The following is a 25263-nucleotide window of genomic DNA, read 5'->3' as shown; positions in this document are numbered from 1 at the left end:
AGTCATTGAAAACAACCTTTGAGCTCTCCTTGTTTTTTCAACATTGTCTCATGTTTATAATGTGTTGAGTGCCTGTATAAAGCCTCGCTACTGTTATTTTATTGCTACTCTTTAATTATTTGTTATTTTTCTATTTTTCTTTTCTTTTTTTTTACTTAGCACTTATTTTTCTCAAAACATTGTTAGTTAAGGACTTGTAAGTAAGCATTTCACTGTAAGGTCTACCGACACCTGTTGTATTCAGCATTTCACTGTAAGGTCTACCGACACCTGTTGTATTCAGCATTTCACTGTAAGGTCTACCGACACCTGTTGTATTCGGCTCATGTGACAAATAACATTTGATTTGATTTGGTTGACTCACCTCCTCGTACCACTCCATTGGTGCAGATAGCAGACATGGAGAGACCTGTGACGGTGGTCACCACACAGCTCAGAGCAATGACCACAATGCCCAGACCTAAAACACAAAATACCTGTTAATCCAACTCACCCCTGCTCAGGCCATTTACAGTCTGTCTACATGTGAAGGCATACAATGTTTTGCAAAGTTTGAATTCCACACTGAAATGTCTTTCTTTTCTTCTTAAAGATGGTCCTCCAGCAATTTTATGTTTTGAGCAAAATCGTTTAAAAAAAAAACACAACTGCAAACTTCAAGGAGTTGGTCTGATGGGAAGTTGTGATGTCATCCGCCTCCTCCCTTGCTTGAGGAACAATAGAGGAGCATTAGAGAACAGAAGAGGAAAGGCCAACCCCCACTTGTGCCATATCATAAGGATACCTGGACCACCTATTGAGATGTGCCTTTTGTTAAGTAAATCAGCTGATAAATGAGCTAAATCAGAAACTGGAGTACGACTTTAAGAACCCGTGTATAAAGGAGTGTAGAGTGCTGTTTTTGTCACACTGTGCTGGTTCTGAAATAATCTACCACCTCCTCTTTCTAACACCTGACCACACCTTCTGTGCCCTCCAGTCACCTCTAACACCTTGAGAAACACAGTGAAGCCTTCTGTCCCCTCCAGTCACCTCTAACACCTTGAGAAACACAGTGAAGCCTTCTGTCCCCTCCAGTCACCTCTAACACCTTGAGAAACACAGTGAAGCCTTCTGTGCGTCTGAAATGGTCCATTCTCAGGACTAATGGTGCTGTAGGCCTGCAGGCTGTTAGTTCCAGCAGGCGGTTTACTCTGATATCTGTCATGGTCTCTATCTGCACTGCAGCCAGCGCTCTGAAATACATTAGTTATGCTCCATAAAGAGGTCCTCACCCCTGAGAAACACACACATGCACACAAACACACACACACACACACACACACACACACACACACACACACACACACACACACACACACACACACACACACACACACACACACACACACACACACACACACACACACACACACACACACACACACATACACACACCTGGTACATTCAAGCTACTTCCTTTGCTTTGACCTCAGAGTGAAGGACACTGGGAGCTGACTGGTTGTCTTTTTGTGGTGTACATATTTTTGCATGTCTACACTCTCAGAAACAAAGAGTGCAACAAAGAATGTCCCAGTAGGTCAGAGGTATTCAAACTTTTCCAGCGGGGAGCCAATTTTTTCCACCAGAATTTCTGGGGACCCCATTTTCCCCCCAATCATTTCTTGCGACCCCAACCCAAATCTAAAGACACAACCTTAAAATGTTCATTGCATATTCATTTCTTATCAACATGAAAAGAAACCAATAAATACATTTTCTCAATAAAATTGTAGCTTTCAAATTATCTTTCTCAAAATGCTTGTATATTGTATACAGTAATACAGTAATAATCTGTACTCCTCATTGTTTTAAATATGATTTTTAAAAACATTTTGGTGACCCCACTGCAGTTACCCCATCGCGACCCCACTGCAGTTACCCTATCGTGACCCCACTGCAGTTACCCCATCGTGACCCCACTGCAGTTACCCCATCGCAACCCCACTGCAGTTACCCCATCGTGACCCCACTGCAGTTACCCCATCGTGACCCCACTGCAGTTACCCCATCGCGACCCCAACTTTGAATAGCACTTCTGTAGGGGAGTATTGGGGAACCCTCTGAATTTAAGATGGGTAGAACTCTTTCTGGTTCCCAATACCAACCTTTATCTATTTGGAATCCAGATTATTTTTTTGTAACCTGGTTCTTTTTGGAAACCTAAAGGGTTCTATCTGACCTGAAAAGGAGCCTGCTACATAGCACTCCTTTTTTCTGATAGTGTGTGTGGTGTAATTATTTATTACTCTGTGTTGTACTTACCCCAGCCGGCCTGTCCAAACACCCAGGACAGACGGATGAACAGCATCACACCCCAGATGTTCAACATACATCTCACCTAGAGAGGAGGAAAGACAAGAGGAGCGAGAGGAGAGTGGAGGAGAGACAGGAGGAAAGAGAGGATGAGAGAGGAGGGAAGACAAGAGGAGGGAGAGGGGGAGAGAAAAGAGGAGAGAGGAGGAGAGACAGTAGGAGAGACAGGAGGAGAGAGAGGAGAGAGGAGGAGAGAGAGGAGAGAGGAGGAGAGACAGGAGGAGAGAGAGGAGGAGAGACAGGAGGAGAGCGAGAGGAGGAGAGAGACAGGAGGAGACAGAGGAGGAGAGAGAGGAGGAGAGACAGGAGGAGAGCGAGGGGAGGAGAGAGAGGAGGAGAGGGACAGGAGGAGACAGAGGCGGCGAGAGAGGATGAGAGAGAGGAGAGAGACAGAGAGTAGGAGAGAGGCTAGGTTAGGTAGAGACTGGGGTTAGCCCTGAGTTACACATAAGGCAGGATCACTTTGACCTTGTCTCTTCGCTTCCAGTCAGATCGTAGTTAGGTTAGATAGAGACCGGGTTATGACAGAATAACTATCTGAATCTCTTTATCGCTGTGTCGGTGTCTGTGTCTGAGGCTTCCAGACAGATCATGTGACCTGTCAGGGTATCACTGAGGTATGCAGGTTAACTAATTGATGCTGGGTTGTGATATACAGCTCAGGAATGGCCAGGGTGACCCCCAGTGACCCCCAGTAGAAGAAGTTCCCATAACCTGACCACACAGACCAGGACTCCCCATTCACCCTGCTCGATATCCAGCCACACTCTCTAAGACTCCATTCCTACTCACCACGATCCCATTAGGACAGGCCAGTCCCCATAACCAACTGCCTTCACCAGGATCCCATTAGGCCAGTCCCCATAACCAACTGCCCTCACCAGGATCCCATTAGGCCAGTCCCCATAAAACTGCCCTCACCAGGATCCCATTAGGACAGTCCCCATAACAAACTGCCCTCACCAGGATCCCATTAGGCCAGTCCCCATAACCAACTGCCCTCACCAGGATCCCATTAGGACAAGCCAGTCCCCATAACCAACTGCCCTCACCAGGATCCCATTAGGCCAGTCCCCATAACCAACTGCCCTCACCAGGATCCCATTAGACCAGTCCCTATAACAAACTTCCCTCACCAGGTTCCCATTAGGACAGGCCAGTTCCCATAACCAGCTGCCCTCGCCAGGACCCCATTAAGAACCATCCTAATCCTGCCCCAATACAACCCATCTCCACTCCCCAGGACCCTCCTAACCCTGCCCCAATATAACCCATCTTCACTCCCCAGGACCCTCCTAACCCTGTCCAATATAACCCATCTCCACTCCCCAGGACCCTCCTAACCCTGTCCAATATAACCCATCTCCACTCCCCAGGACCCTCCTAACCCTGCCCCAATATAACCCATCTCCACTCCCCAGGACCCTCCTAACCCTGTCCAATGTAACCCATCTCTACTAACCAGGACCCTCCTAACCCTGTCCAATGTAACCCATCTCTACTAACCAGGACCCTCCTAACCCTGTCCAATATAACCCATCTCCACTCCTCAGGACCCTCCTAACCCTGTCCAATGTAACCCATCTCCACTCCCCAGGACCCTCCTAACCCTGTCCAATATAACCCATCTCCACTCCCCAGGACCCTCCTAACCCTGCCCCAATATAACCCATCTCCACTCCTCAGGACCCTCCTAACCCTGTCCAATATAACCCATCTCCACTCCCCAGGACCCTCCTAACTCTGCCCCAATATAACCCATCTCCACTCCCCAGGACCCTCCTAACCCTGCCCCAATATAACCCATCTCCACTCCCCAGGACCCTCCTAACCCTGCCCCAATATAACCCATCTCCACTCCCCAGGACCCTCCTAACCCTGTCCAATATAACCCATCTCCACTCCCCAGGACCCTCCTAACCCTGCCCCAATATAACCCATCTCCACTCCCCAGGACCCTCCTAACCCTGTCCAATATAACCCATCTCCACTCCCCAGGACCCTCCTAACCCTGTCCAATGCAACTGTTATGGGATTTATTATGAATAATGACTAAATGATGTATACATTTAACGTAGAATTATAACTAACAGAATTCTACCCTATCTTTCTAGTAGTGTTAAATAATGTTTGTTGATTAGGAAGGGGTTATGTAGCATAGACCTAGGAAGAAAGGAATGTATGTGTGTGTCGAAAGAGAACGAAGAGGGGCATTAACCTATGTTTGAACCGACCTGGCTGTAACTCTGGGGAGATAAGGTAGGACAGGGAGGGCCCCTCCAGAGCTCTTGTATCTGGGGGAGACTGGAACTGTCAGCTGAGTGGTAATAAACTGTGGTGAGACTCATGAGAAAACCCCTATGTTGGTGTGTATGTATGTGTGTAGGGTAAGAGAAAGTTATAAAAGGAATGTCTTTGTATATGTACAGCAGCGCTCTCGTATATAAACCTTACTGACTATTGTAAACTGGCCTCTGTATATTTCATTTCAATAAGAACCTTACAAATCCTTAGTAATAGACAGAATAATTTAAGTGAAGTTCAGTTTACAAAGTTCTCATAACAGTAACCCATCTCTACTAACCAGGACTCCCTTTATCCAGCCGAACCTCACGGTTCCATCTTTGTTGTCCAGGGGAATGACAGACTCCACATCGTCTGACGGCGTCCCGTCGCTCCCCTCTCTGTCCTCCACCGTGTTCGTCACTGAGATCCTTCCATTCTAGAGAGAGAAAATAGGAGAGGAAAAGACTTGTCAGGGGTACGTATCACTCCAGTCTACCTGGAGGAAGATAAAGAATACGGCTGGTAGAGGAAGAAGGAATTTGTTGAAACTTTAGAGGAAGTTTAGATTAGTTTTGTCTTTAGGAAATCAGAGAGAGTTAGCAGTGCAGTAACTTGATGTTAGAATTCTGGGCCTCCTGTTAGATAGGTAAGTCTCTATGAGGTCAGAACCCTGTTGAAATGTTCTCTTTCTAAATCAATCAAACAAGAGACGCAGTGTTCTTGTTCCTGAGTGTGTGTGTGTGTGTGTGTGTGAGAGAGAGTTGTGCAGTTTGATTCTGATGAAGATGAATACATGTTTGGAGAAGCATTATTATACTGTGTGCTTGTCCTTGAAGACTGCACTCTGTGTGTGTGAGAGAGAGAGAGAGAGAGAGAGAGAGAGAGAGAGAGAGAGAGAGGAGAGAGTGAGGGAATAGAACAGAGAGAGTGAGGGAATAGAACAGAGAGAGAGAGAGAGAGAGAGTGAGGGAATAGAACAGAGAGAGAAGGAGAGAGGGAGAGAGAAGGAGAGAGAGAGAGAGAAGGAGAGAGAGAGAGAGATAGGAGAGAGAGAGAGAAAGAGAGAGAAGGAGAGAGAGAGAGAGAAGGAGAGAGTGAGGGAATAGAACAGAGAGAGTGAGAGAGAGAGAGAGAGAAGGAGAGAGAGAGAGAAGGAGAGAGTGAGGGAATAGAACAGAGAGAGTGAGAGAGAGAGAGAGAGAAGGAGAGAGAGAGAGAAGGAGAGAGTGAGGGAATAGAACAGAGAGAGAAGGAGAGAGGGAGAGAGAAGGAGAGAGAGAGAGAGAAGGAGAGAGAGAGAGAGATAGGAGAGAGAGAGAGAAAGAGAGAGAAGGAGAGAGAGAGAGAGAAGGAGAGAGTGAGGGAATAGAACAGAGAGAGTGAGAGAGAGAGAGAGAGAAGGAGAGAGAGAGAGAAGGAGAGAGTGAGGGAATAGAACAGAGAGAGAGAGAGAGAGAGAGTGAGGGAATAGAACAGAGAGAGAAGGAGAGAGGGAGAGAGAAGGAGAGAGAGAGAGAGAAGGAGAGAGAGAGAGAGATAGGAGAGAGAGAGAGAAAGAGAGAGAAGGAGAGAGAGAGAGAGAAGGAGAGAGTGAGGGAATAGAACAGAGAGAGTGAGAGAGAGAGAGAGAGAGAGAAGGAGAGAGAGAGAGAAGGAGAGAGTGAGGGAATAGAACAGAGAAGGAGAGAGTGAGGGAATAGAACTGAGAGAGAGAGAGAGAGAAGGAGAGAGAGAGAGAGAGAGAAGGAGAGAGAGAGGGAATAGAACAGAAAGAGAACAGGGTGGACCCAGTTTAAACTTTTTGTAAGACGAATATGAAGTGTTTAAAGGACACATGAGTACCAAGCTCTTTAATGAGATGCTCAGATCTCTGTCTGGTGTAGGGCGTGGCGTGGCTGTCAGACAGAGATAACAGACTGGCTGTCACCCAAAGGTGTTAAAAATCTATAAAACACTTTAGCCTGTCAGTATGTCAACCATTGTGTAGATCTATTCTTATCTCTGTCTTTGACGACTGTTCAGTCCCAGTGTTGGCAGAAGGTTTATAGGGTGTGAAAGATGGTTGAACTGCGGTTAATGAAAGTGGCAGGAATGTTTCCAGTGAAATGAATGATTAAAGGACTATAAAGTCCATTTATCTCTCTATCTTATCTTCCTCTCTGAGACTGTAAAACATATGTTCTTTCCTCCAGAGAGTTCATGTTGTTCTCTTTCAGGACACAGTAGGTCTAGAAATGCTTTAAGAGGAATGAGTTGACCAATCCAAGGCCAACCCACTGCACACTCCACCTCATTTCAACGTGGATAATTGGGAAATATTTGGTTGAGACCTTGATCAATGAGATTACAACCTATATTCACCCACTCAAAAAGAGAGCCGAAAGTTAGTTGAATTTCCAATGTGTTATCACTATGCTTTCAACCATCTAAAAGCACAGCCAAATTCAAATGAAAAAACAATGTCAGATATCTGGTTTAGTTATCACCCAAATGTATATCACTGTGCTTTTAACCATTAAAGACACAGCAAAAGTTCAAATGGGAAAACAATGTCAGATATTTGGTTGATTTATTTATGTGTTACTTATTACTGTCCTTTATCTAATAGCAGAACCAAATGACCTGGATTACAGTTGAGATTACATTCAAAGTACATGGTGCAATGATCAATGCCATTCGAGATTCTGGGCAGATTATTACAGCAATTGTGAATATCTCCACAGACCTGTGAATACCTCTGCATGCTATCTTCAACATGCATGCTTTATATGATGATGGAAGAAGACATTTATAGTTACAGTAACCTCAAACTGTGACCATGGATGTGTTGCTCATTTTAAGGGTGAATGTTTCATTAGTTTGTAAGATAGCCTATTTACTGTATTACAATTGAATTGTGTTTGGTTGACAAGGCAACCAAATATGAACATTTAAATGAGATGTATCTACTGCTTGGATAGTTCCATCTGTCAACTGGCTTAATCCCATTCTTTAACTTTTATTTTTGGCTGAGTTGGAGATGTGGATCCACCATATAATTTGTTAACAAGTTAATAGGCTGTTTATTGTATTTCAAAAGTGATATTGAATTGTGTTTGGTTGTAAACAACCAAATATCAACATGTGAAGGAGATTTATCTTCTGCTTGCACTGAATTAAAGGCAAATGAAACTTTAAATGCACTTGAAATAACGTTGAATTTGATTTAGTCCTGTTGTTTAAATGCACTTTAAATAACGTTGAATTTGATTTAGTCCTGTTGTTTAAATACACTTTAAATAAAGTTGAATTTGATTTAGTCCTGTTGTTTAAATGCACTTTAAATAAAGTTGAATTTGATTTAGTCCTGTTGTTTAAATGCACTTTAAATAAAGTTTAATTTGATTTAGTCCTGTTGTTTAAATACACTTTAAATAAAGTTGAATTTGATTTAGTCCTGTTGTTTAACTTAGATTTTGGATTGAGATGGAGACAATCCAACATTTATTTATCCAACAATGATTCATTTGAAAACGAAGTGGAATTAAAGCCAGACTAAGTCAGTGGTACAGATGGAACTATCCAAGCAGAATATACATCTCCTTCAAATGTTGATATTTGGTTGCGTTGACAACCAAACACAATTCAATATCACTATCACTGGAAATCCTATTGTCTATTTTTAGTTCAATCCTGCAATAGCTGTTGATGACTTTGAAAATGCTACATAGGGCTAAAAATAGCTTAATTGATGATACATGATTGATACATTATGGTCACATGTAATTTGCTCTGTTAAACCTACCCTTTAGAATGGGTTCGATAGCAACAGCAAATCACACTGGTAAAAGTCAGTGACAAATGTCCTTATTTTATAAAACATTTTTATTTAACCTTCATTTAACCAGGCAAGTCAGTTAAGAACAAATTCTTATTTTACAATTACGGCCTACCCCGGCCAAACCCTTCCCTAAACCGGACGACGCTGCACCAGTTGTGTGCCGCCCTATGGGACTCCCGATCACGGTGATACAGTCCGGGATCGAACCAGGGTCTGTAGTGACGCCTCTAGCACTGAGATGCAGTGCCTTAGACCGCTGCGCCACTCGGGAGCATCATAGCTCAGCAGGACTTGTTTAAACCCTGGATGTGAGGCCAGAGGGTAGCTGTAGATAAATCAGTTCTCCAGTAGGAGGTGCTGCCTAGCCTATTGTCTTTTCTTGTTCTACTGATAGTGGATATAATGTTGAAGATCTGACGTTGTTATAAAGGTACAAATCCAACATATTTTATACAAGGTTTGTCTATGTGGACATTTGGTTACCATGATGACACAATCTTGTGGTTGAAATGTTACCCTCAAAACAGCTGTTGATTACTTTTTTCAAATCCAATGTATTTCCCACATAGATTCCACATCACAATATGTTGAGAAATTAAGCTGAAACAACATTGATTCAACCAATTTGTGCCCAGTGGGAAGTGACTTTCCCTTCTTTAGAACAGACATGACCCAATCACATGATAGTAATCTGTCACACAGTCAGAGAGAGAAAGAGAAAGAGAGAGTGAGATAAACAAATGAACAGAGAGAAACCAATACAAACAGAGAGAGAGATTTGTGACAAGTTGCCATGAAAACAACATTGTAAATACAACCAATATTTATCTGTTTCCTTTCTTCCCCTACTAGTCGTAGTACAACTATATGTACATTGTTAAAACACATAGCTGATAATATAACATTTGACACGTCTTTATCCTTTTCAAGCCTTTATCAGTGAAATGTTTACAGGACATAGTTTTTTGTTGTTGATGTTTTCTTTTTTCTTCTTACTTTAGTTAATTATTTATTTAACTTGCTTTGACAATGTAAACATATGTTTCCCTTAACAATAAAGCCCCTTTGAATTGATTTCATTGAATTGAGAGACAAACAGGCCAATGTTGTTGTCAAAACATGTTCCACATAAAAATGTTTTTCATTTACTGAATCTGAATTTCAATGATCTTTCTGAATTGTCTGGATTAAAGGAGAGTTGATTCCAGTTAGAAGTCTGCTGACTTGGTGGAGACAGTTGTGTGTGTCGGTAAGGAAAAGAGAGTGATATACAGATGTGTGTGGAGGGGGTTGTAGAGGTGAGGAGGACACACACACACACTGACCTTCTGGAATACATCGTGGAGCTCCTGCAGGGACGGTCGGACCGCACGGTTACCGCTCACACTCCCAGCATTCCGGTAGAAGTCGATGTTGGGCACGCGGTCCAGCGTGTCATGACCAAACGCACTGACCACGGACGGACGGACGGCCCGGTGCTCTCCGTTACCGGTCCCATTACCGTTAGAGGTGGTACCACCGGAGAAAGACGTCTCCTCGTAGTTAGGGGGTTCGTCCCCGATCCTGTCATAGGCATCATTCTCCATCAGACTGGCTGTAAATACAAGCTCCTCACACCTACTGGCTTCTACAGGTCAAACACTACAGAAAAGGAATACTGAGGTCCTTCAGTCCTCTGGTCAGGGCCTAGAGACTGTCTAAGTATCAGAAGCAATCGGCAGCTATGGGTTTGGAGCGCTGGTATGACAGACTAGTGTTGGTTCATCTTATTCTGTTTAGTTAAATCCTTGTGTAGGTCCAGAGCTGACCTATAGACCTGTCATATAGGCTGAGGTTGGCTCTGCCACCCCAGCTTTATATCCTCCTGGCCCCTATGCTGGGCTCTGCCTGGGACTCAGCCATTGGCTGAACCAGCGGTTCTACCAACCACTCTCAGAACCCTGTATGTCTCAGATGTCCTTGCTGCATCCTCAGGGCCACAAAGCCTCTGACTAAACATTAACCAAGTAATAAACACCTTGGAAGATAAAGACCTGGAGCTCGCAGTGTGAAATCAAAGCAAGCCTAAATATCTTATATTGAGTGATAATTCACTTAAAATTAGTATTTTTTATAGTTTTTTTGTAGCAAGCTGCATTATCTGACTACATTGGCAGACAATTTTGCTTATTTTAACCGCCGAAAAACCTAATACAAGTAATTTCTCTTATTTCAATATCATTTTATTGATATCTTACCTTAATACAACTATTAAGGTACAATATCTTGAACAGATTACTTATATTAAAGATGCACAATGTAGAAAACGCTACGCCATTTCCTGGTTGCTTTCAATGAGAATGACAGATCTATAACACACATTTCTATGTGAATTTGGTCCGGTCGCCCAAAAAGTTACATATTGCAGCTTTCTATAGTCTATAGTCTATAGATTAAAATACGCAAAATGATCTGCCAATGATAGGAATTATTTTAAAAAGTGAATTATCACTCAATATATTTAAAAACAATGTAGGCTTAAGGTCACAAGGAAAAAGTTTAAAGGTTAAAGACTCTAATGATATGCCACTAAACAATGAATAGGTTAGAGAGGAATGGCAATGTGACTCTAATGGTAGGGGCTTATGATTGACACATGGTGTGGAGAAATAACTTCTGCCTTATTCTCAAATTATGTAAATTGGCGTTGATACTCTGTCAGTGTATACATCTACAGTCTTAGTGTTTGTAAAGCCTATTGTCTGTCTCAATCCCAGTATCTATTTCTGTGCTTAATAATGAAGAAAAAAAATCAGCAACATGTTCTGTTGATAGAACAGAGATAGAAAGAGTGTTGTGGAGGTGGGAATTCTTAGGCTTAGTTATTCATGCACAGTCCTTGTTAGGCTTAGTTCTTCATGAACAGTCCATGTTAGACTTAGTTCTTCATGAACAGTCCTTGTTAGGCTTCGTTCTTCATGAACAGTCCTTGTTAGGCTTAGTTCTTCATGAACAGTCCTTGTTAGGCTTAGTTCCTCATGCACAGTCCTTGTTAGGCTTAGTTCTTCATGAACAGTCCTTGTTAGGCTTAGTTCTTCATGCACAGTCCTTGTTAGGATTAGTTCTTCATGAACAGTCCTTGTTAGGATTAGTTCTTCATGCACAGTCCTTGTTAGGCTTAGTTCTTCATGAACAGTCCTTGTTAGGCTTAGTTCTTCATGCACAGTCCTTGTTAGGCTTAGTTCTTCATGAACAGTCCTTGTTAGGCTTAGTTCCTCATGCACAGTCCTTGTTAGGCTTAGTTCTTCATGCACAGTCCTTGTTAGGATTAGTTCTTCATGAACAGTCCCTGTTAGCATTCTGCATGAACTCTGAATGCGTTAAGAAGTCAATATGTAGGTACCCTTTAAATAAAGTGTTGCCTATTATTTGTACCCATCTTTTGAAGTATTTTATGACATCACATGTTAAGTATGTTTCACATAATGTACTATGATGTCAGGTAAATAAACCTCAACCTGAAGCTGAACCCAGAGTGGCAGAACACTAGGAGGTGAACAGGTGGACAGGAAATGAAAGGTGTTAATATGGAAGTTAATATGAGACTTAAAGTGGAACTGACAGCGTTTTAGCAACATTAAATCTTATTCAAATCTATTTATTTACACCCCCAGGAAGAATATGATGCCTTTTCTTCTGACAAGCGAGCACATAGGTTCTTCACATTTTCATACTTTCATAGAATGTTTGGGAATGACGCAGAGTAAGGTATTGGTGAAAATTCCATAGCAATCCACAGTAAGAAAGTAAGAAGCTACAGTAGTCCTTAATGAAATTAGGCACACAGGCCTGCCTTCCATCATTCACTTTGAACTGGACACAGGCAGTAGTAACAGAACAACTTTACATCATTAGAAATCATTTGCAAAAGTCACGAAATGCAGTTTAATCGTTTTCTGCAAATGTGTAAATACCATGTGAGTCAAATCGGAACTTTACAGTCCTATTGATCAAACAACCATTACACGTTAATTATATTACATACACACACCTTAACACATACTTTTAAATTATGTTATGTGACCAAAACATTTATATATATATATATATTAAAACATTTTCCTTAAAGCATAATTATTTTGAAGTACTAATGGTACTGTCCCCACCACAAAAAATGACTTAAATACATGTAATTCTGTCATTGAAACATTGAAATGAATTACTGTAGAATTCCATTCATTCCTATGGAGGACTGCTTTTCCGAGGAGTGCCAATATGGCTTGTGACTAGATGGACTACAGCTACAGATGAGATTTACAATTGAACTGTGAAAGTTGGAGTCTGAGTTGACGATTGTTTATTTTCAATGAAAGTACTGATGATAGGTGTAGTCTTTCTTGTATGCATGTGCTTACTGTGACTGTCACCCTGATATTGGCATCAGTAGCCCAGCTACTTCCAACACAGTGGAGGCTGCTGAGGGGAGGACAGCTCATAATAATGGCTGGAACGGGCAAATGGAATGGTATCAAACACATGGAAACCATGTTATTGATGTATTTGATACCCTTCCACCACACATTTTCGGGACTACAGTGCTTGACAAATGGGAACAAATACATTGTGTCCTGGTGTTGTTGCCATTCATGCTTGTATCAAGGTGACATCTAGATGGTTATCAATATTAGTTATTTATTGTGTAGGATGCTACTATCCTATTTAAATAAAATCATTGGAGGTAAAAAAATTAATTGTGCACGTTAGCTACCACTGGCGACACCGTGAATACAGCTTCCCTGTAGGAAGCACTTCACGTCGGTATTCACCTCCATACAACACCGGCGACACCGTGAATACAGCTGCCCTGTAGGAAGCACTTCACGTCGGTATTCACCTCCATACAACACCGGCGACACCGTGAATACAGCTTCCCTGTAGGAAGCACTTCACGTCGGTATTCACCTCCATACAACACCGGTGACACCGTGAATACAGCTTCCCTGTAGGAAGCACTTCACGTCGGTATTCACCTCCATACAACACCGGCGACACCGTGAATACAGCTTCCCTGTAGGAAGCACTTCACGTCGGTATTCACCTCCATACAACACCGGTGACACCGTGAATACAGCTGCCCTGTAGGAAGCACTTCACGTCTGTATTCACCTCCATACAACACCGGCGACACCGTGAATACAGCTGCCCTGTAGGAAGCACTTCACGTCGGTATTCACCTCCATACAACACCGGCGACACCGTGAATACAGCTGCCCTGTAGGAAGCACTTCACGTCGGTATTCACCTCCATACAACACCGGCGACACCGTGAATACAGCTGCCCTGTAGGAAGCACTTCACGTCGGTATTCACCTCCATACAACACCGGCGACACCGTGAATACAGCTGCCCTGTAGGAAGCACTTCACGTCGGTATTCACCTCCATACAACACCGGCGACACCGTGAATACAGCTGCCCTGTAGGAAGCACTTCACGTCGGTATTCACCTCCATACAACACCGGCGACACCGTGAATACAGCTTCCCTGTAGGAAGCACTTCACGTCGGTATTCACCTCCATACAACACCGGTGACACCGTGAATACAGCTTCCCTGTAGGAAGCACTTCACGTCGGTATTCACCTCCATACAACACCGGCGACACCGTGAATACAGCTTCCCTGTAGGAAGCACTTCACGTCGGTATTCACCTCCATACAACACCGGTGACACCGTGAATACAGCTGCCCTGTAGGAAGCACTTCACGTCTGTATTCACCTCCATACAACACCGGCGACACCGTGAATACAGCTGCCCTGTAGGAAGCACTTCACGTCGGTATTCACCTCCATACAACACCGGCGACACCGTGAATACAGCTGCCCTGTAGGAAGCACTTCACGTCGGTATTCACCTCCATACAACACCGGCGACACCGTGAATACAGCTGCCCTGTAGGAAGCACTTCACGTCGGTATTCACCTCCATACAACACCGGCGACACCGTGAATACAGCTGCCCTGTAGGAAGCACTTCACGTCGGTATTCACCTCCATACAACACCGGCGACACCGTGAATACAGCTGCCCTGTAGGAAGCACTTCACGTCGGTATTCACCTCCATACAACACCGGCGACACCGTGAATACAGCTGCCCTGTAGGAAGCACTTCACCTCATGATAAGATGTAGACTATACTATTTACCAAGAGAGTTTAAATTTACCACCATTTACCACCACAAACCGATGATGACCACACTCAACGAGCTGTATAGGGCCATTAGCAAACAAGAAAATGCTTATCCAGCGGCACTCCTAGTGGCCGGTGATTTAATGCAAGAAAACCGAAATCTGTTTTACCTCATTTCTACAATCATGTCACCTGTGCAACTAGAGACGAAAAAAAAAATAATCCGATGGCTTTCAGGAGTTGACCACATCAGTCACCGGCTTCATTAATAAGTGCATCAACAACGTTGTCCCCACAGTGAACGTACATACTGCTTCCCGGGCGCTGATGACGAAAACGTTGATTAAGGCAGCCCCTTCCGTTAAATGCGGAAGACACATTTCGGTTGAATGCATTCAGTTGTGCAATTGACTAGGTTTCCCTTTTCCCCCACCAGAAGCCATGGATTACAGGCAACATCCACACTGAGATAAAGGCTAAAGCTTCCGCGGGACACCAATCCGGACACTTATAAGAAATACCTCTACACCCTCCTACAAACCATCAAACAGGCAAATCGTCAATACAGGACAAAGATCGAATCCTACAACACCGGCTCTGATGCTCGTCGGAAGTGGCAGGGCTTGCCAACTATCACAGACTACAAAGGGAAACCCAGCCGCGAGCTGCCCAGTGATGCGAACCAACCAGACAAGCTAAATGCCTTCTATGCTTTCCCTCAAGGCAAGCAACACTGAACCATACATGAGAGTCCCAGCTGTTCCGGAAGACTGTGTGATCATGCTCTCCATAGCAGATGTAAGACCTTGAAACAGGTTTAACAGGATGCGCACTCAGAGCTTGCGCTGACCAGCTGGCAAATGTCTTTACTGACATTTTAAACCTCTCCCTGATCCTGTCTGTAAAAACTACAAGTTTCAAGCAGGCCACCATAGTCCCTGTGCCCAAGAATGCCAAGGTAACCTGTCTAAATGACTATCGCCCTGTAGCACTCACATCTATAACCATACAATTATTTGAAAGGCTGGTCATGGCTCAAATCAACACCATCATCCCAGACACCCTGGACCCACTCCAGTTTCCATACAGAAGGCCAAGAACACCCCCATTCACATCGACAGGGCTTTAGTGGAGCAGGTTGAGAGCTTCAAGTTCCTCTGTGTCCACATCACTAAGGATCTAATATGGTCCACACACATCAAGACAGTTGTGAAGAGGGTATGCCGCTCCCACATTAGGAGGCTGAAAAGATTTGACATGGGCCCTCAGATCCTCAAAAAGTTCTACAGCTACACCATTGAGAGCATCTTGACTGGCTGCATCACCGCTTGGTATGGCAACTGCTTGGCATCCGGCCTCAAGGTGCTACAGAGGGTAGTACATCACTGGGGCCGAGGTCCCTGCCATCCAGGACCTCTACAGGAAGGCCCTAAAAATTGTCAAAGACTCTAGCCACCCAAGTCATAGACTGTTCTCTCTGCTACCACAAGGCAAAACACAACGATGCACCAAGTCTGGAATCAACAGGACCCTGAACAGTTTCTACCCCCAAGTGATAAGATCGTTAGTTAAATAGTTAACCAAATAGCTCCCCGGACAATCTGCATTGACCCTTTTGGCACTAACTTTTTGGACTCATCACATACGCTGCTGCTACTATTTATTATCTGTCCCTTTATTCCTAGTTATATGTATCCCACATCGACTCGGTACTGGTACCCCATGTACAGTGGGGAGAACAAGTATTTGATACACTGCCGATTTTGCAGGTTTTCAGACAATCACACATTTATATCGAATGATATAAATTGCCGTTGATACTCTGTCATAATTAATGATCATTTTTGTAGGGATTGATACATTTGACAGTGTATACAGTTGAAGTGTACCTATGATAAAAAAAATTATAGACCTCTACATGCTTTGTAAGTAGGAAAACCTGCAAAATCGGCAGTGTATCAAATACTTGTTCTCCCCACTGTATATAGCCAAGTTATCATTATTCATTGTGTATTAATTATTACCTTTATTATTACGTGTTTTACTTTTCTATTATTGCTTTATTTTCTTTCTCTCTGCGTTGTTGGGGAACATTTCATTGTTATTCTACACCTGTTGTTTGCCAAGCATGTGACTAATACATTTGATTTGAGAATTGATGACTAATATTATTTTCAGAAGTGCAGGAGGAAGGGACATGTTGTTCTGTTGGTCCATGTTTATGGGGCCTGTAGTTAGCCTATAGTTAGCAGACCTGAGTTCAAAAACTATTTTAAATCTTTCAAATACTTTGAGTGTTTGCTCTAGCCTTCCTGAATTGCCAGCTGGGTAAGATTTGGGCACTATTATAGTGTGCATTAAACCAGACAAGCTTAATCAAGTACAGATTTAAAGTATTTGAAATTATATTGAATAATATTTGGACCTAGGTCTGATCTTTAATTAATACTATTCATCTCTGGAACAAAGATGCCTCACAATGACTCAGAAGTTGAATGACTGCCTGGCTAGATGACTGCCTTCCTAGATAGATTGATAGAGGCTGGCTGGCAGCATGGAAGTTTACACTTACAGGTAAACCTTGCACGATGGCCAGAAAACATTTCAAGGTTAAAGTCGCTAATGATATGCCAAAACACAATGACTAGGTTAGAGAGGAATGGTAATGTGAGTCATGATCGTTGGAGGTTATAATTGACACAGACGGTGTGGAGAAATAACTTCAGCGTTATTCTCGAATGATATAAATTGCCGTTGATACTCTGTCATAATTAATGATCATTTTTGTAGGGATTGATACATTTGACAGTGTATACATCTGCAGTCTTAGTGTCTGTAACGCCTATTGTCTGTCTCAATAACAATATCTATTTATACTGAACAAAAATATAAACGCTTCAACAATGTCATTGATTTTACTGAGTTACAGTTCATACAAGAAAATCAGTCAATGAAAATAAATCAATTAGAACCTAATCTAAAGATTTGACATGACTGGGCAGGGTCGTTGGGGGGCCTGGGAGGGCATAGGCCCAACCACTTGGGAGCCAGGCCCAGCCAATCAGAAATAGTTTTTCCACACAAAGGGTTTTATTATAGACAGAAATACTCCTCAGTTTCATCAGCTGTCTGGGTGGCTAGTCTCAGACTATCCCGCAGGTGAAGAAGCAGGATGTGGAGGTCTTGGCCTGGTGCGGTTACAAGTGGTCTGAGGTTGTGAGGCCGGTTGGACGCACTGCCAAATTCTCTAAAACGACTTTGGAGGTGTCTTATGGTAGAGAAATGAACATTAAATTCTCTGGCAACAGCTCTGGTGGACATTCCTGTAGTCATCATGCCTATTGCACACTCCCTCAAAACTTGAGACATCTGTGGCATTGTGCTGTGTTTCAAAACTGCACATTTTAGAGTGGCCTTTTATTGTCACTAGTACAAGGTGCACTTTTGTAATGATCATACTGTTTAATCAGCTTCTTGATATGCCACACCTGTCAGGGGGATGGATTATCTTGGCAAATGCTCACTAACAAGGATGTCAACAAATTTGTGCACAACATTTAAGAGAAATAATATTTTTGTGCATCTGGAAAATTTCTCATGAAACATGGACCAACATTTTTTTTGTTCAGTTTATATGTTTAGTAATAAAATAAAATAGAACAGAGAGAGAGAGAGAGAGAGAGTTGTGGAGGTGGGGAATGTTTATAGGAAGGTCACACCGACCGAAACTGTCTTCAAATAAAAGAACATTTTATTTGTCACGTGCACCAAATACAACGGGTGTAGACTATCGTGAAATGCTTGCTTACGAGCCCTTCCCAACGCCTAGTTAAATCACAGTAAACATGTGCGCAGGGAGGAGTAACACTTATCTCTGATTTGTATTTTTAATCCCAGCCCCCGTCCCCCCAGGAGGCTTTTTTCCTTTTGGTTATTGTAAATAAGAATGTGTTCTTTACTGACTTGCCTAGTTAAATAAAGGTTTAGTAAAAAGGTATTAAAAAATGAACTGTAATGGAGGTTGTCATACTGGACAGGTTGAGTGGTGCAGTAATAGGATGAGGTTGAGTTCTTCATGAACAGTCCCTGTTAGGCTTAGTTCTTCATGCACAGTCCCTGTTAGGCTGAGTTCTTCATGAACAGTCCTTGTTAGGCTTAGTTCTTCATGAACAGTCCCTGTTAGGCTTAGTTCTTCATGCACAGTCCCTGTTAGGCTTAGTTCTTCATGCACAGTCCCTGTTAGGCTTAGTTCTTCATGCACAGTCCCTGTTAGGCTTAGTTCTTCATGCACAGTCCCTGTTAGGCTTAGTTCTTCATGCACAGTCCCTGTTAGGCTTAGTTCTTCATGCACAGTCCCTGTTAGGCTTAGTTCTTCATGCACAGTCCCTGTTAGGCTTAGTTCTTCATGCACAGTCCCTGTTAGGCTTAGTTATTCATGAACAGTCCATGTTAGGCTTAGTTCTTCATGCACAGTCCGTGTTAGCCTTATGCACTGCATTGCACTTCTTGTAAAAGCGTTCTAAGGCACTGCATCTCAGTGCAAGAGGTGTCACTACAGTCCCTGGTTCGAATCCAGGCTCTATCACACCCAACCGTGATTGGGAATCCCATAGGGTGCCGCACAATTGGCCCAGCATCGTCCAGGTTTGTCCGGAGTAGACCATCATTGTAAATAAGAATTTGTTCTTAACTGACTTGCCTAGTTAAATAACGGTTAAAAATATATAAATAATTTTTAAAAAGCATTCTGTATGAACTCGGAATGCGTTAAGAAGTCAATATGTTGGTACCTTTTAAATAAAGTATAACTATTATTTGTACCCATCTTTTGAACTATTGTATGACATCACATGTTAAGTATGTTTCACATAATGTACTATGATGTCAGGTAAATAAACCTCAACCTGAAGCTGAACCCAGAGTGGCAGAGCACTAGGAGGTGAACAGGTGGACAGGAAATGAAAGGTGTTAATATGGAGGTTAATATGAGACTTAATAACAGGAACAGCTCCAGGGCCTTTCTCTCTTTCTACAGCCACATGACTCCTGGGTTGTATTCATCAGGCACCAAACGGACAAAACAGGCTGAAACAGGGAGGGACTACCTACATGTGTCCAATAAGAAATGCTTGTTTTAGTTTTCTGTTGCAAAATGTTTTCTGCAGTGTGTTATATTGAATACGACCCTGAGCTGCTGCTGCTAAGGTGTTGTTTAAAAGGCTTCACACGTAAACTTCCTTATTACCCAGAACTACCAGTCATTTATGTAGCTGTGAATGACTGGCAGGGCTAATAGCTAATATCTGCCTACGTCCCAAATAGCATCCTATTCCCTACATAGTGGATTACTTTTGACAAGTGGTCAAAAGTAGTGCACTAGATAGGGAATAGGGTGGGACACAGTCGCTGTGTATCTGACCTTGGCTGACCTTGGCTTTAGCCTGAAGACAAAAACACCCCAGGAGCAGCACGTGTTTCTAATAGCAGATTAGGGATAGTCTAATAACTGATGACAGCTAGGAGACTAAACACAGGCTATATATTGCTATTCAATTGCTACAATATAGGACCTTAATTTTAGTCACAGCAGGAAAATAATTCTACAGCAACAGGAAATGTGAATTATTATCTGGATTATAATTAATTAACATTTTTGTAGGGGTTTAGATACATTTGTCGTAGGAGAAAATCAAGTCTGAAATTTCATAGTACAAATTACCAACTTCAGAAGCCTCAAATACACAAAATGTTCTGCATAGCATGAAAGTAATCCTACAACAGGGTAATCAAGTTAAAGCTGTAATATGTAACTTTTTGGGCTACCTGACCAAATTCCCATAGAAAGTTATAGATCTCTCATTCTCATTGAAAGCACATCTAAGAAGCGGTAGATCTGTTCTAGGTGCGGTATTTCTATGCTTCCCTTCTTAAGTAAAAACAGTTGAAAATACAATATTTGTGGTTATGTAAAATATATTTCACAGCGGTTTAAATGGTGCAATTATGCTCTACATTATACATAGCTTGTTTTGTCACAAACTGAAATTAGGCAAACTATTAGAATTTTAGCAACCAGGAAATGGTGTAGCTATTTCTGCATATTGCACCTTTAAGATCCTACATCTATATATTGATTGTGCAAATGAAATATGGCATGTTCCTCACAGGGAGACCCAGGTTCTATGAATAGATACATCCTCCCTAGCACTAGGGGCCTATTTCATCAACCCTAATAACCAGGTTTCAGGAACCATACAATAAAATACAATACTGTACATAAACAGGAAATGGACCTAGGCATGGTGGTGAGATCCAAAGGGCACAGGTAATAATAATAATGGTTGATAATGGTATAACAGGAAATGGACCTAGGCATGGCGGTGAGATCCGAAGAGCACAGGTAATAACAATAATGGTTGATAATGGTATAACAGGAAATGGACCTAGGCATGGTGGTGAGATCCAAAGGGCACAGGTAATAATAATAATAATGGTTGATAATGGTATAACAGGAAATGGACCTAGGCATGGTGGTGAGATCCAAAGGGCACAGGTAATAATAATAATAATGGTTGATAATGGTATAACAGGAAATGGACCTAGGCATGGTGGTGAGATCCAAAGGGCACAGGCAATAACAATAATGGTTGATAATGGTAGATGATAGTCCAGGTCCAGAGTTCATGCGGGGCAGGGACAGGGTTGGGCAACAGGCTGTACAGGACAGTATGGTACACTAGAGGAGTTTCCCCAAACATGGCTGTCACTAGATGAATAGCTATATGCACATAGCTACAGTATATATGTATGTCAGAGCGGCATTTGACTAAGATACAGTGGCATAGTATAGAGTACAGTTTACACATATGAGATGAGTAATGCAGGATACACAGACATTATTACAGTGGCTAGTGATCCATTTCTAACAATGTCCAGTGCCTCCAGTGTATGTCGATAGGCAGCCACCCCTGATGTACTGGACATGGCTGTTTAACAGTCAGTGGTGTAGTATAGAATACAATACAGTATGAAGTGGATGATGGAATATGTAAACACAATTTACAAGTGGCTAATATACCGTAGAATAGTGTGGAGTGCAGTTTGTACACATGAGATGAGTAATGCCAGATACGGAACATTATTACATTGGCTAGTGATCCATTTCTAAAAGTGGCCAGTGCCTCCTAATCTACAGTGCCTTGCGAAAGTATTCGGCCCCCTTGAACTTTGCGACCTTTTGCCACATTTCAGGCTTCAAACATAAAGATATAAAACTGTATTTTTTGTGAAGAATCAACAACAAGTGGGACACAATCATGAAGTGGAACGACATTTATTGGATATTTCAAACTTTTTTAACAAATCCAAAACTGAAAAATTGGGCGTGCAAAATTATTCAGCCCCCTTAAGGTAATACTTTGTAGCGCCACCTTTTGCTGCGATTACAGCTGTAAGTCGCTTGGGGTATGTCTCTATCAGTTTTGCACATCGAGAGACTGACATTTTTTCCCATTCCTTCTTGCAAAACAGCTCGAGCTCAGTGAGGTTGGATGGAGAGCATTTGTGAACAGCAGTTTTCAGTTCTTTCCACAGATTCTAGATTGGATTCAGGTCTGGACTTTGACTTGGCCATTCTAACACCTGGATATGTTTATTTTTGAACCATTCCATTGTAGATTTTGCTTTATGTTTTGGATCATTGTCTTGTTGGAAGACAAATCTCCGTCCCAGTCTCAGGTCTTTTGCAGACTACATCAGGTTTTCTTCCAGAATGGTCCTGTATTTGGCTCCATCCATCTTCCCATCAATTTAACCATCTTCCCTGTCCCTGCTGAAGAAAAGCAGGCCCAAACCATGATGCTGCCACCACCATGTTTGACAGTGGGGATGGTGGGTTCAGGGTGATGAGCTGTGTTGCTTTTACGCCAAACATAACGTTTTGCATTGTTGCCAAGAAGTTCAATTTTGGTTTCATCTGACCAGAGCACCTTCTTCCACATGTTTGGTGTGTCTCCCAGGTGGCTTGTGGCAAACTTTAAACAACACTTTTTATGGATATCTTTAAGAAATGGCTTTCTTCTTGCCACTCTTCCATAAAGGCCAGATTTGTGCAATATACGACTGATTGTTGTCCTATGGACAGAGTCTCCCACCTCAGCTGTAGATCTCTGCAGTTCATCCAGAGTGATCATGGGCCTCTTGGCTGCATCTCTGATCAGTCTTCTCCTTGTATGAGCTGAAAGTTTAGAGGGACGGCCAGGTCTTGGTAGATTTGTAGTGTTCTGATACTCCTTCCATTTCAATATTATCGCTTGCACAGTGCTCCTTGGGATGTTTAAAGCTTGGGAAATCTTTTTGTATCCAAATCCGGCTTTAAACTTCTTCACAACAGTATCTCGGACCTGCCTGGTGTGTTCCTTGTTCTTCATGATGCTCTCTGCGCTTTTAACGGACCTCTGAGACTATCACAGTGCAGGTGCATTTATACGGAGACTTGATTACACACAGGTGGATTGTATTTATCATCATTAGTCATTTAGGTCAACATTGGATCATTCAGAGATCCTCACTGAACTTCTGGAGAGAGTTTGCTGCACTGAAAGTAAAGGGGCTGAATAATTTTGCACGCCCAATTTTTCAGTTTTTGATTTGTTAAAAAAGTTTGAAATATCCAATAAATGTCGTTCCACTTCATGATTGTGTCCCACTTGTTGTTGATTCTTCACAAAAAAATACTGTTTTATATCTTTATGTTTGAAGCCTGAAATGTGGCAAAAGGTCAACAAGTTCAAGGGGGCCAAATACTTTCGCAAGGCACTGTATGTCTATAGGCAGCTGCCCCTGATGTGCTAGTGATGGCTGTTTAACAGTATGATGGCCTTGAGATAGAAGCTGTTTTTCAGTTTCTCGGTCCCAGCTTTGATGCACCTGTACTGACCTCACCTTCTGGATGATAACGTGGTGAACAGGCAGTGGCTCAGGTGGTTGATGCCCTTGGTTATCTTTTTGGCCTTCCTATGGCACCGGGTGCTGTAGGTGTCCAGGAGGGCGGGAAATTTGCCACCGGTAATGCTTTAGGCAGACCGCACCACCCTCTGGAGAGCTTTGCGGTTGTGGGTGGTGCAGTTGCCATACCAGGTGGTGATACAGCCTGACAGGATGCTCTCAAATATGCATCTGTAAAATTTTGTGAGGGTTTTAGGTTTTAAGCTGAGGTTGAAGAAGCACTATTGCGCCTTCTTCAACACACTGTCTGTGTGGGTGGACCATTTCAGTTTGTCAGTGATGCGTACGCCAAGGAACTTGAAGCTTTCCACCTTCTCCACTGTGGTCCCATTGATGTGGATAGGGGGGTGCACCCTCTGCCGTTTCCTGAAGTCCACGATCATCTCCTTAGTTTTGAGTGAGAGGTTATTTTCCTGGCACCACACTCACAGAGCCCTCACCTCCTCCCTGAAGGCGGTCTCATCATTGTTGGCAAGCCTACTACTGTGGTTTCATCTGCAAACTTGATGATTGAGTTGGAGGCGTGCTTGGCCACGCAGTCATGGGTGAACAGGGAGTAGAGGAGGGGGCTGAGCACGCACCCTTGTGGGGCCCCAGTGTTGAGGATCAGTGAAGAGGTGTTGTTTCCTACCTTCACCACCTGGGGGCAACCCGTCAGGAAGTCCAGGACCCAGTTGCACAGGGCGGGGTTCAGACCCAGGGCCTCGAGCTTGATGATGAGCTTGGAGGGAACTATGGTGTTGAATGCTGAGCTATAGTCAATGAACAGTATTCTTACTGTTACGCACGGCTCTATGAAGAGGGAACGCAACACCCTGCTACAACTCAACGCGAAGTGAAAGAGGTATGGACTGTAGGTGTGAGTAAGGATGACAAAAGGCAGAGAATTTACAGTTTACCTTGAATGTATTCCTTCATACAGTAATATGGGGAAAAGGGGCTGGACGGAACCAAAGCAAAGAAAGTAAATCTCAAAGCGCCCTCTCCTATCTTACCTGCCTACCCACTACTTACCTAATTTAGCACCACCTGGTGCCCTAACCAAAATACAGGGGGTGGTCCGCCCAGGTCTCACCTTGTGTGCCTAGACAGTGAATATACTACGGGTATATGTATGCCCACGGGCCTCTTGCCTAAGCACTCCCTGGGTGCCTTCCCCTTCCCCCCTGGGAACAAATGAAACAGAATATTAAACAATGCACTTCACAATGAAACTGAGAAAAAACTAACTCAGGCCATTAAAGAAGCTCTGACAAAGCAACAAACACAGAACATACCAAAGCTGCTACCAACAACAACTAACATAGTACATACCAACGACCAACATGCTATACCCCTCAACCATCAACCTCCTCTCTCAGCAATGATCTATATCACATTCAATCTCTCTCTGCAATCTCCTACCAACAATGATCTCTCTTCTGAACAGAACACTGGCTTTTATATAGCTTCAGAAGGCATTGGAAATTGGAGACAGCTGCGTCCTGACGAGGGGGCGGGGTCAGCTACAATTAGCCGTGGAGTCGACCAATCAGCTGCTGGGGGATTTCAGGAAGCCATCTCCTGAAACACACTCAAATACACAATCTACAACACAGAAACTGGGGAACGTAACACTTACATAGGT

At 43.0% G+C, this 25263-nt stretch overlaps 1 protein-coding gene across 1 annotated transcript in view; it reads right to left on the bottom strand.

The window, feature by feature from the left end:
- LOC139403838 (solute carrier family 12 member 1-like) overlaps positions 1-10261 on the bottom strand; it is a 64259-nt gene extending 53998 nt beyond the window's left edge. The window contains exons 1-4 of the mRNA XM_071146987.1: positions 9787-10261; positions 4940-5077; positions 2305-2380; positions 365-460 (exon numbers count right to left, since the gene is read on the bottom strand). Coding sequence (XP_071003088.1) covers positions 365-460; positions 2305-2380; positions 4940-5077; positions 9787-10047 — 571 coding nt within the window. The 5' untranslated portion in view covers positions 10048-10261. The remainder of the gene's footprint in view (positions 1-364; positions 461-2304; positions 2381-4939; positions 5078-9786) is intronic.
- Positions 10262-25263: the final 15002 nt, after the last annotated feature.

Source organism: Oncorhynchus clarkii, unplaced genomic scaffold (assembly GCF_045791955.1).
Source record: "Oncorhynchus clarkii lewisi isolate Uvic-CL-2024 unplaced genomic scaffold, UVic_Ocla_1.0 unplaced_contig_3709_pilon_pilon, whole genome shotgun sequence".
In the NCBI taxonomy this organism is placed as follows: Eukaryota; Metazoa; Chordata; class Actinopteri; order Salmoniformes; family Salmonidae; genus Oncorhynchus; species Oncorhynchus clarkii.
The sequence above is the reverse complement of the archived record's forward strand: the minus strand, read 5'-3'. Positions and strand labels throughout refer to the sequence as shown.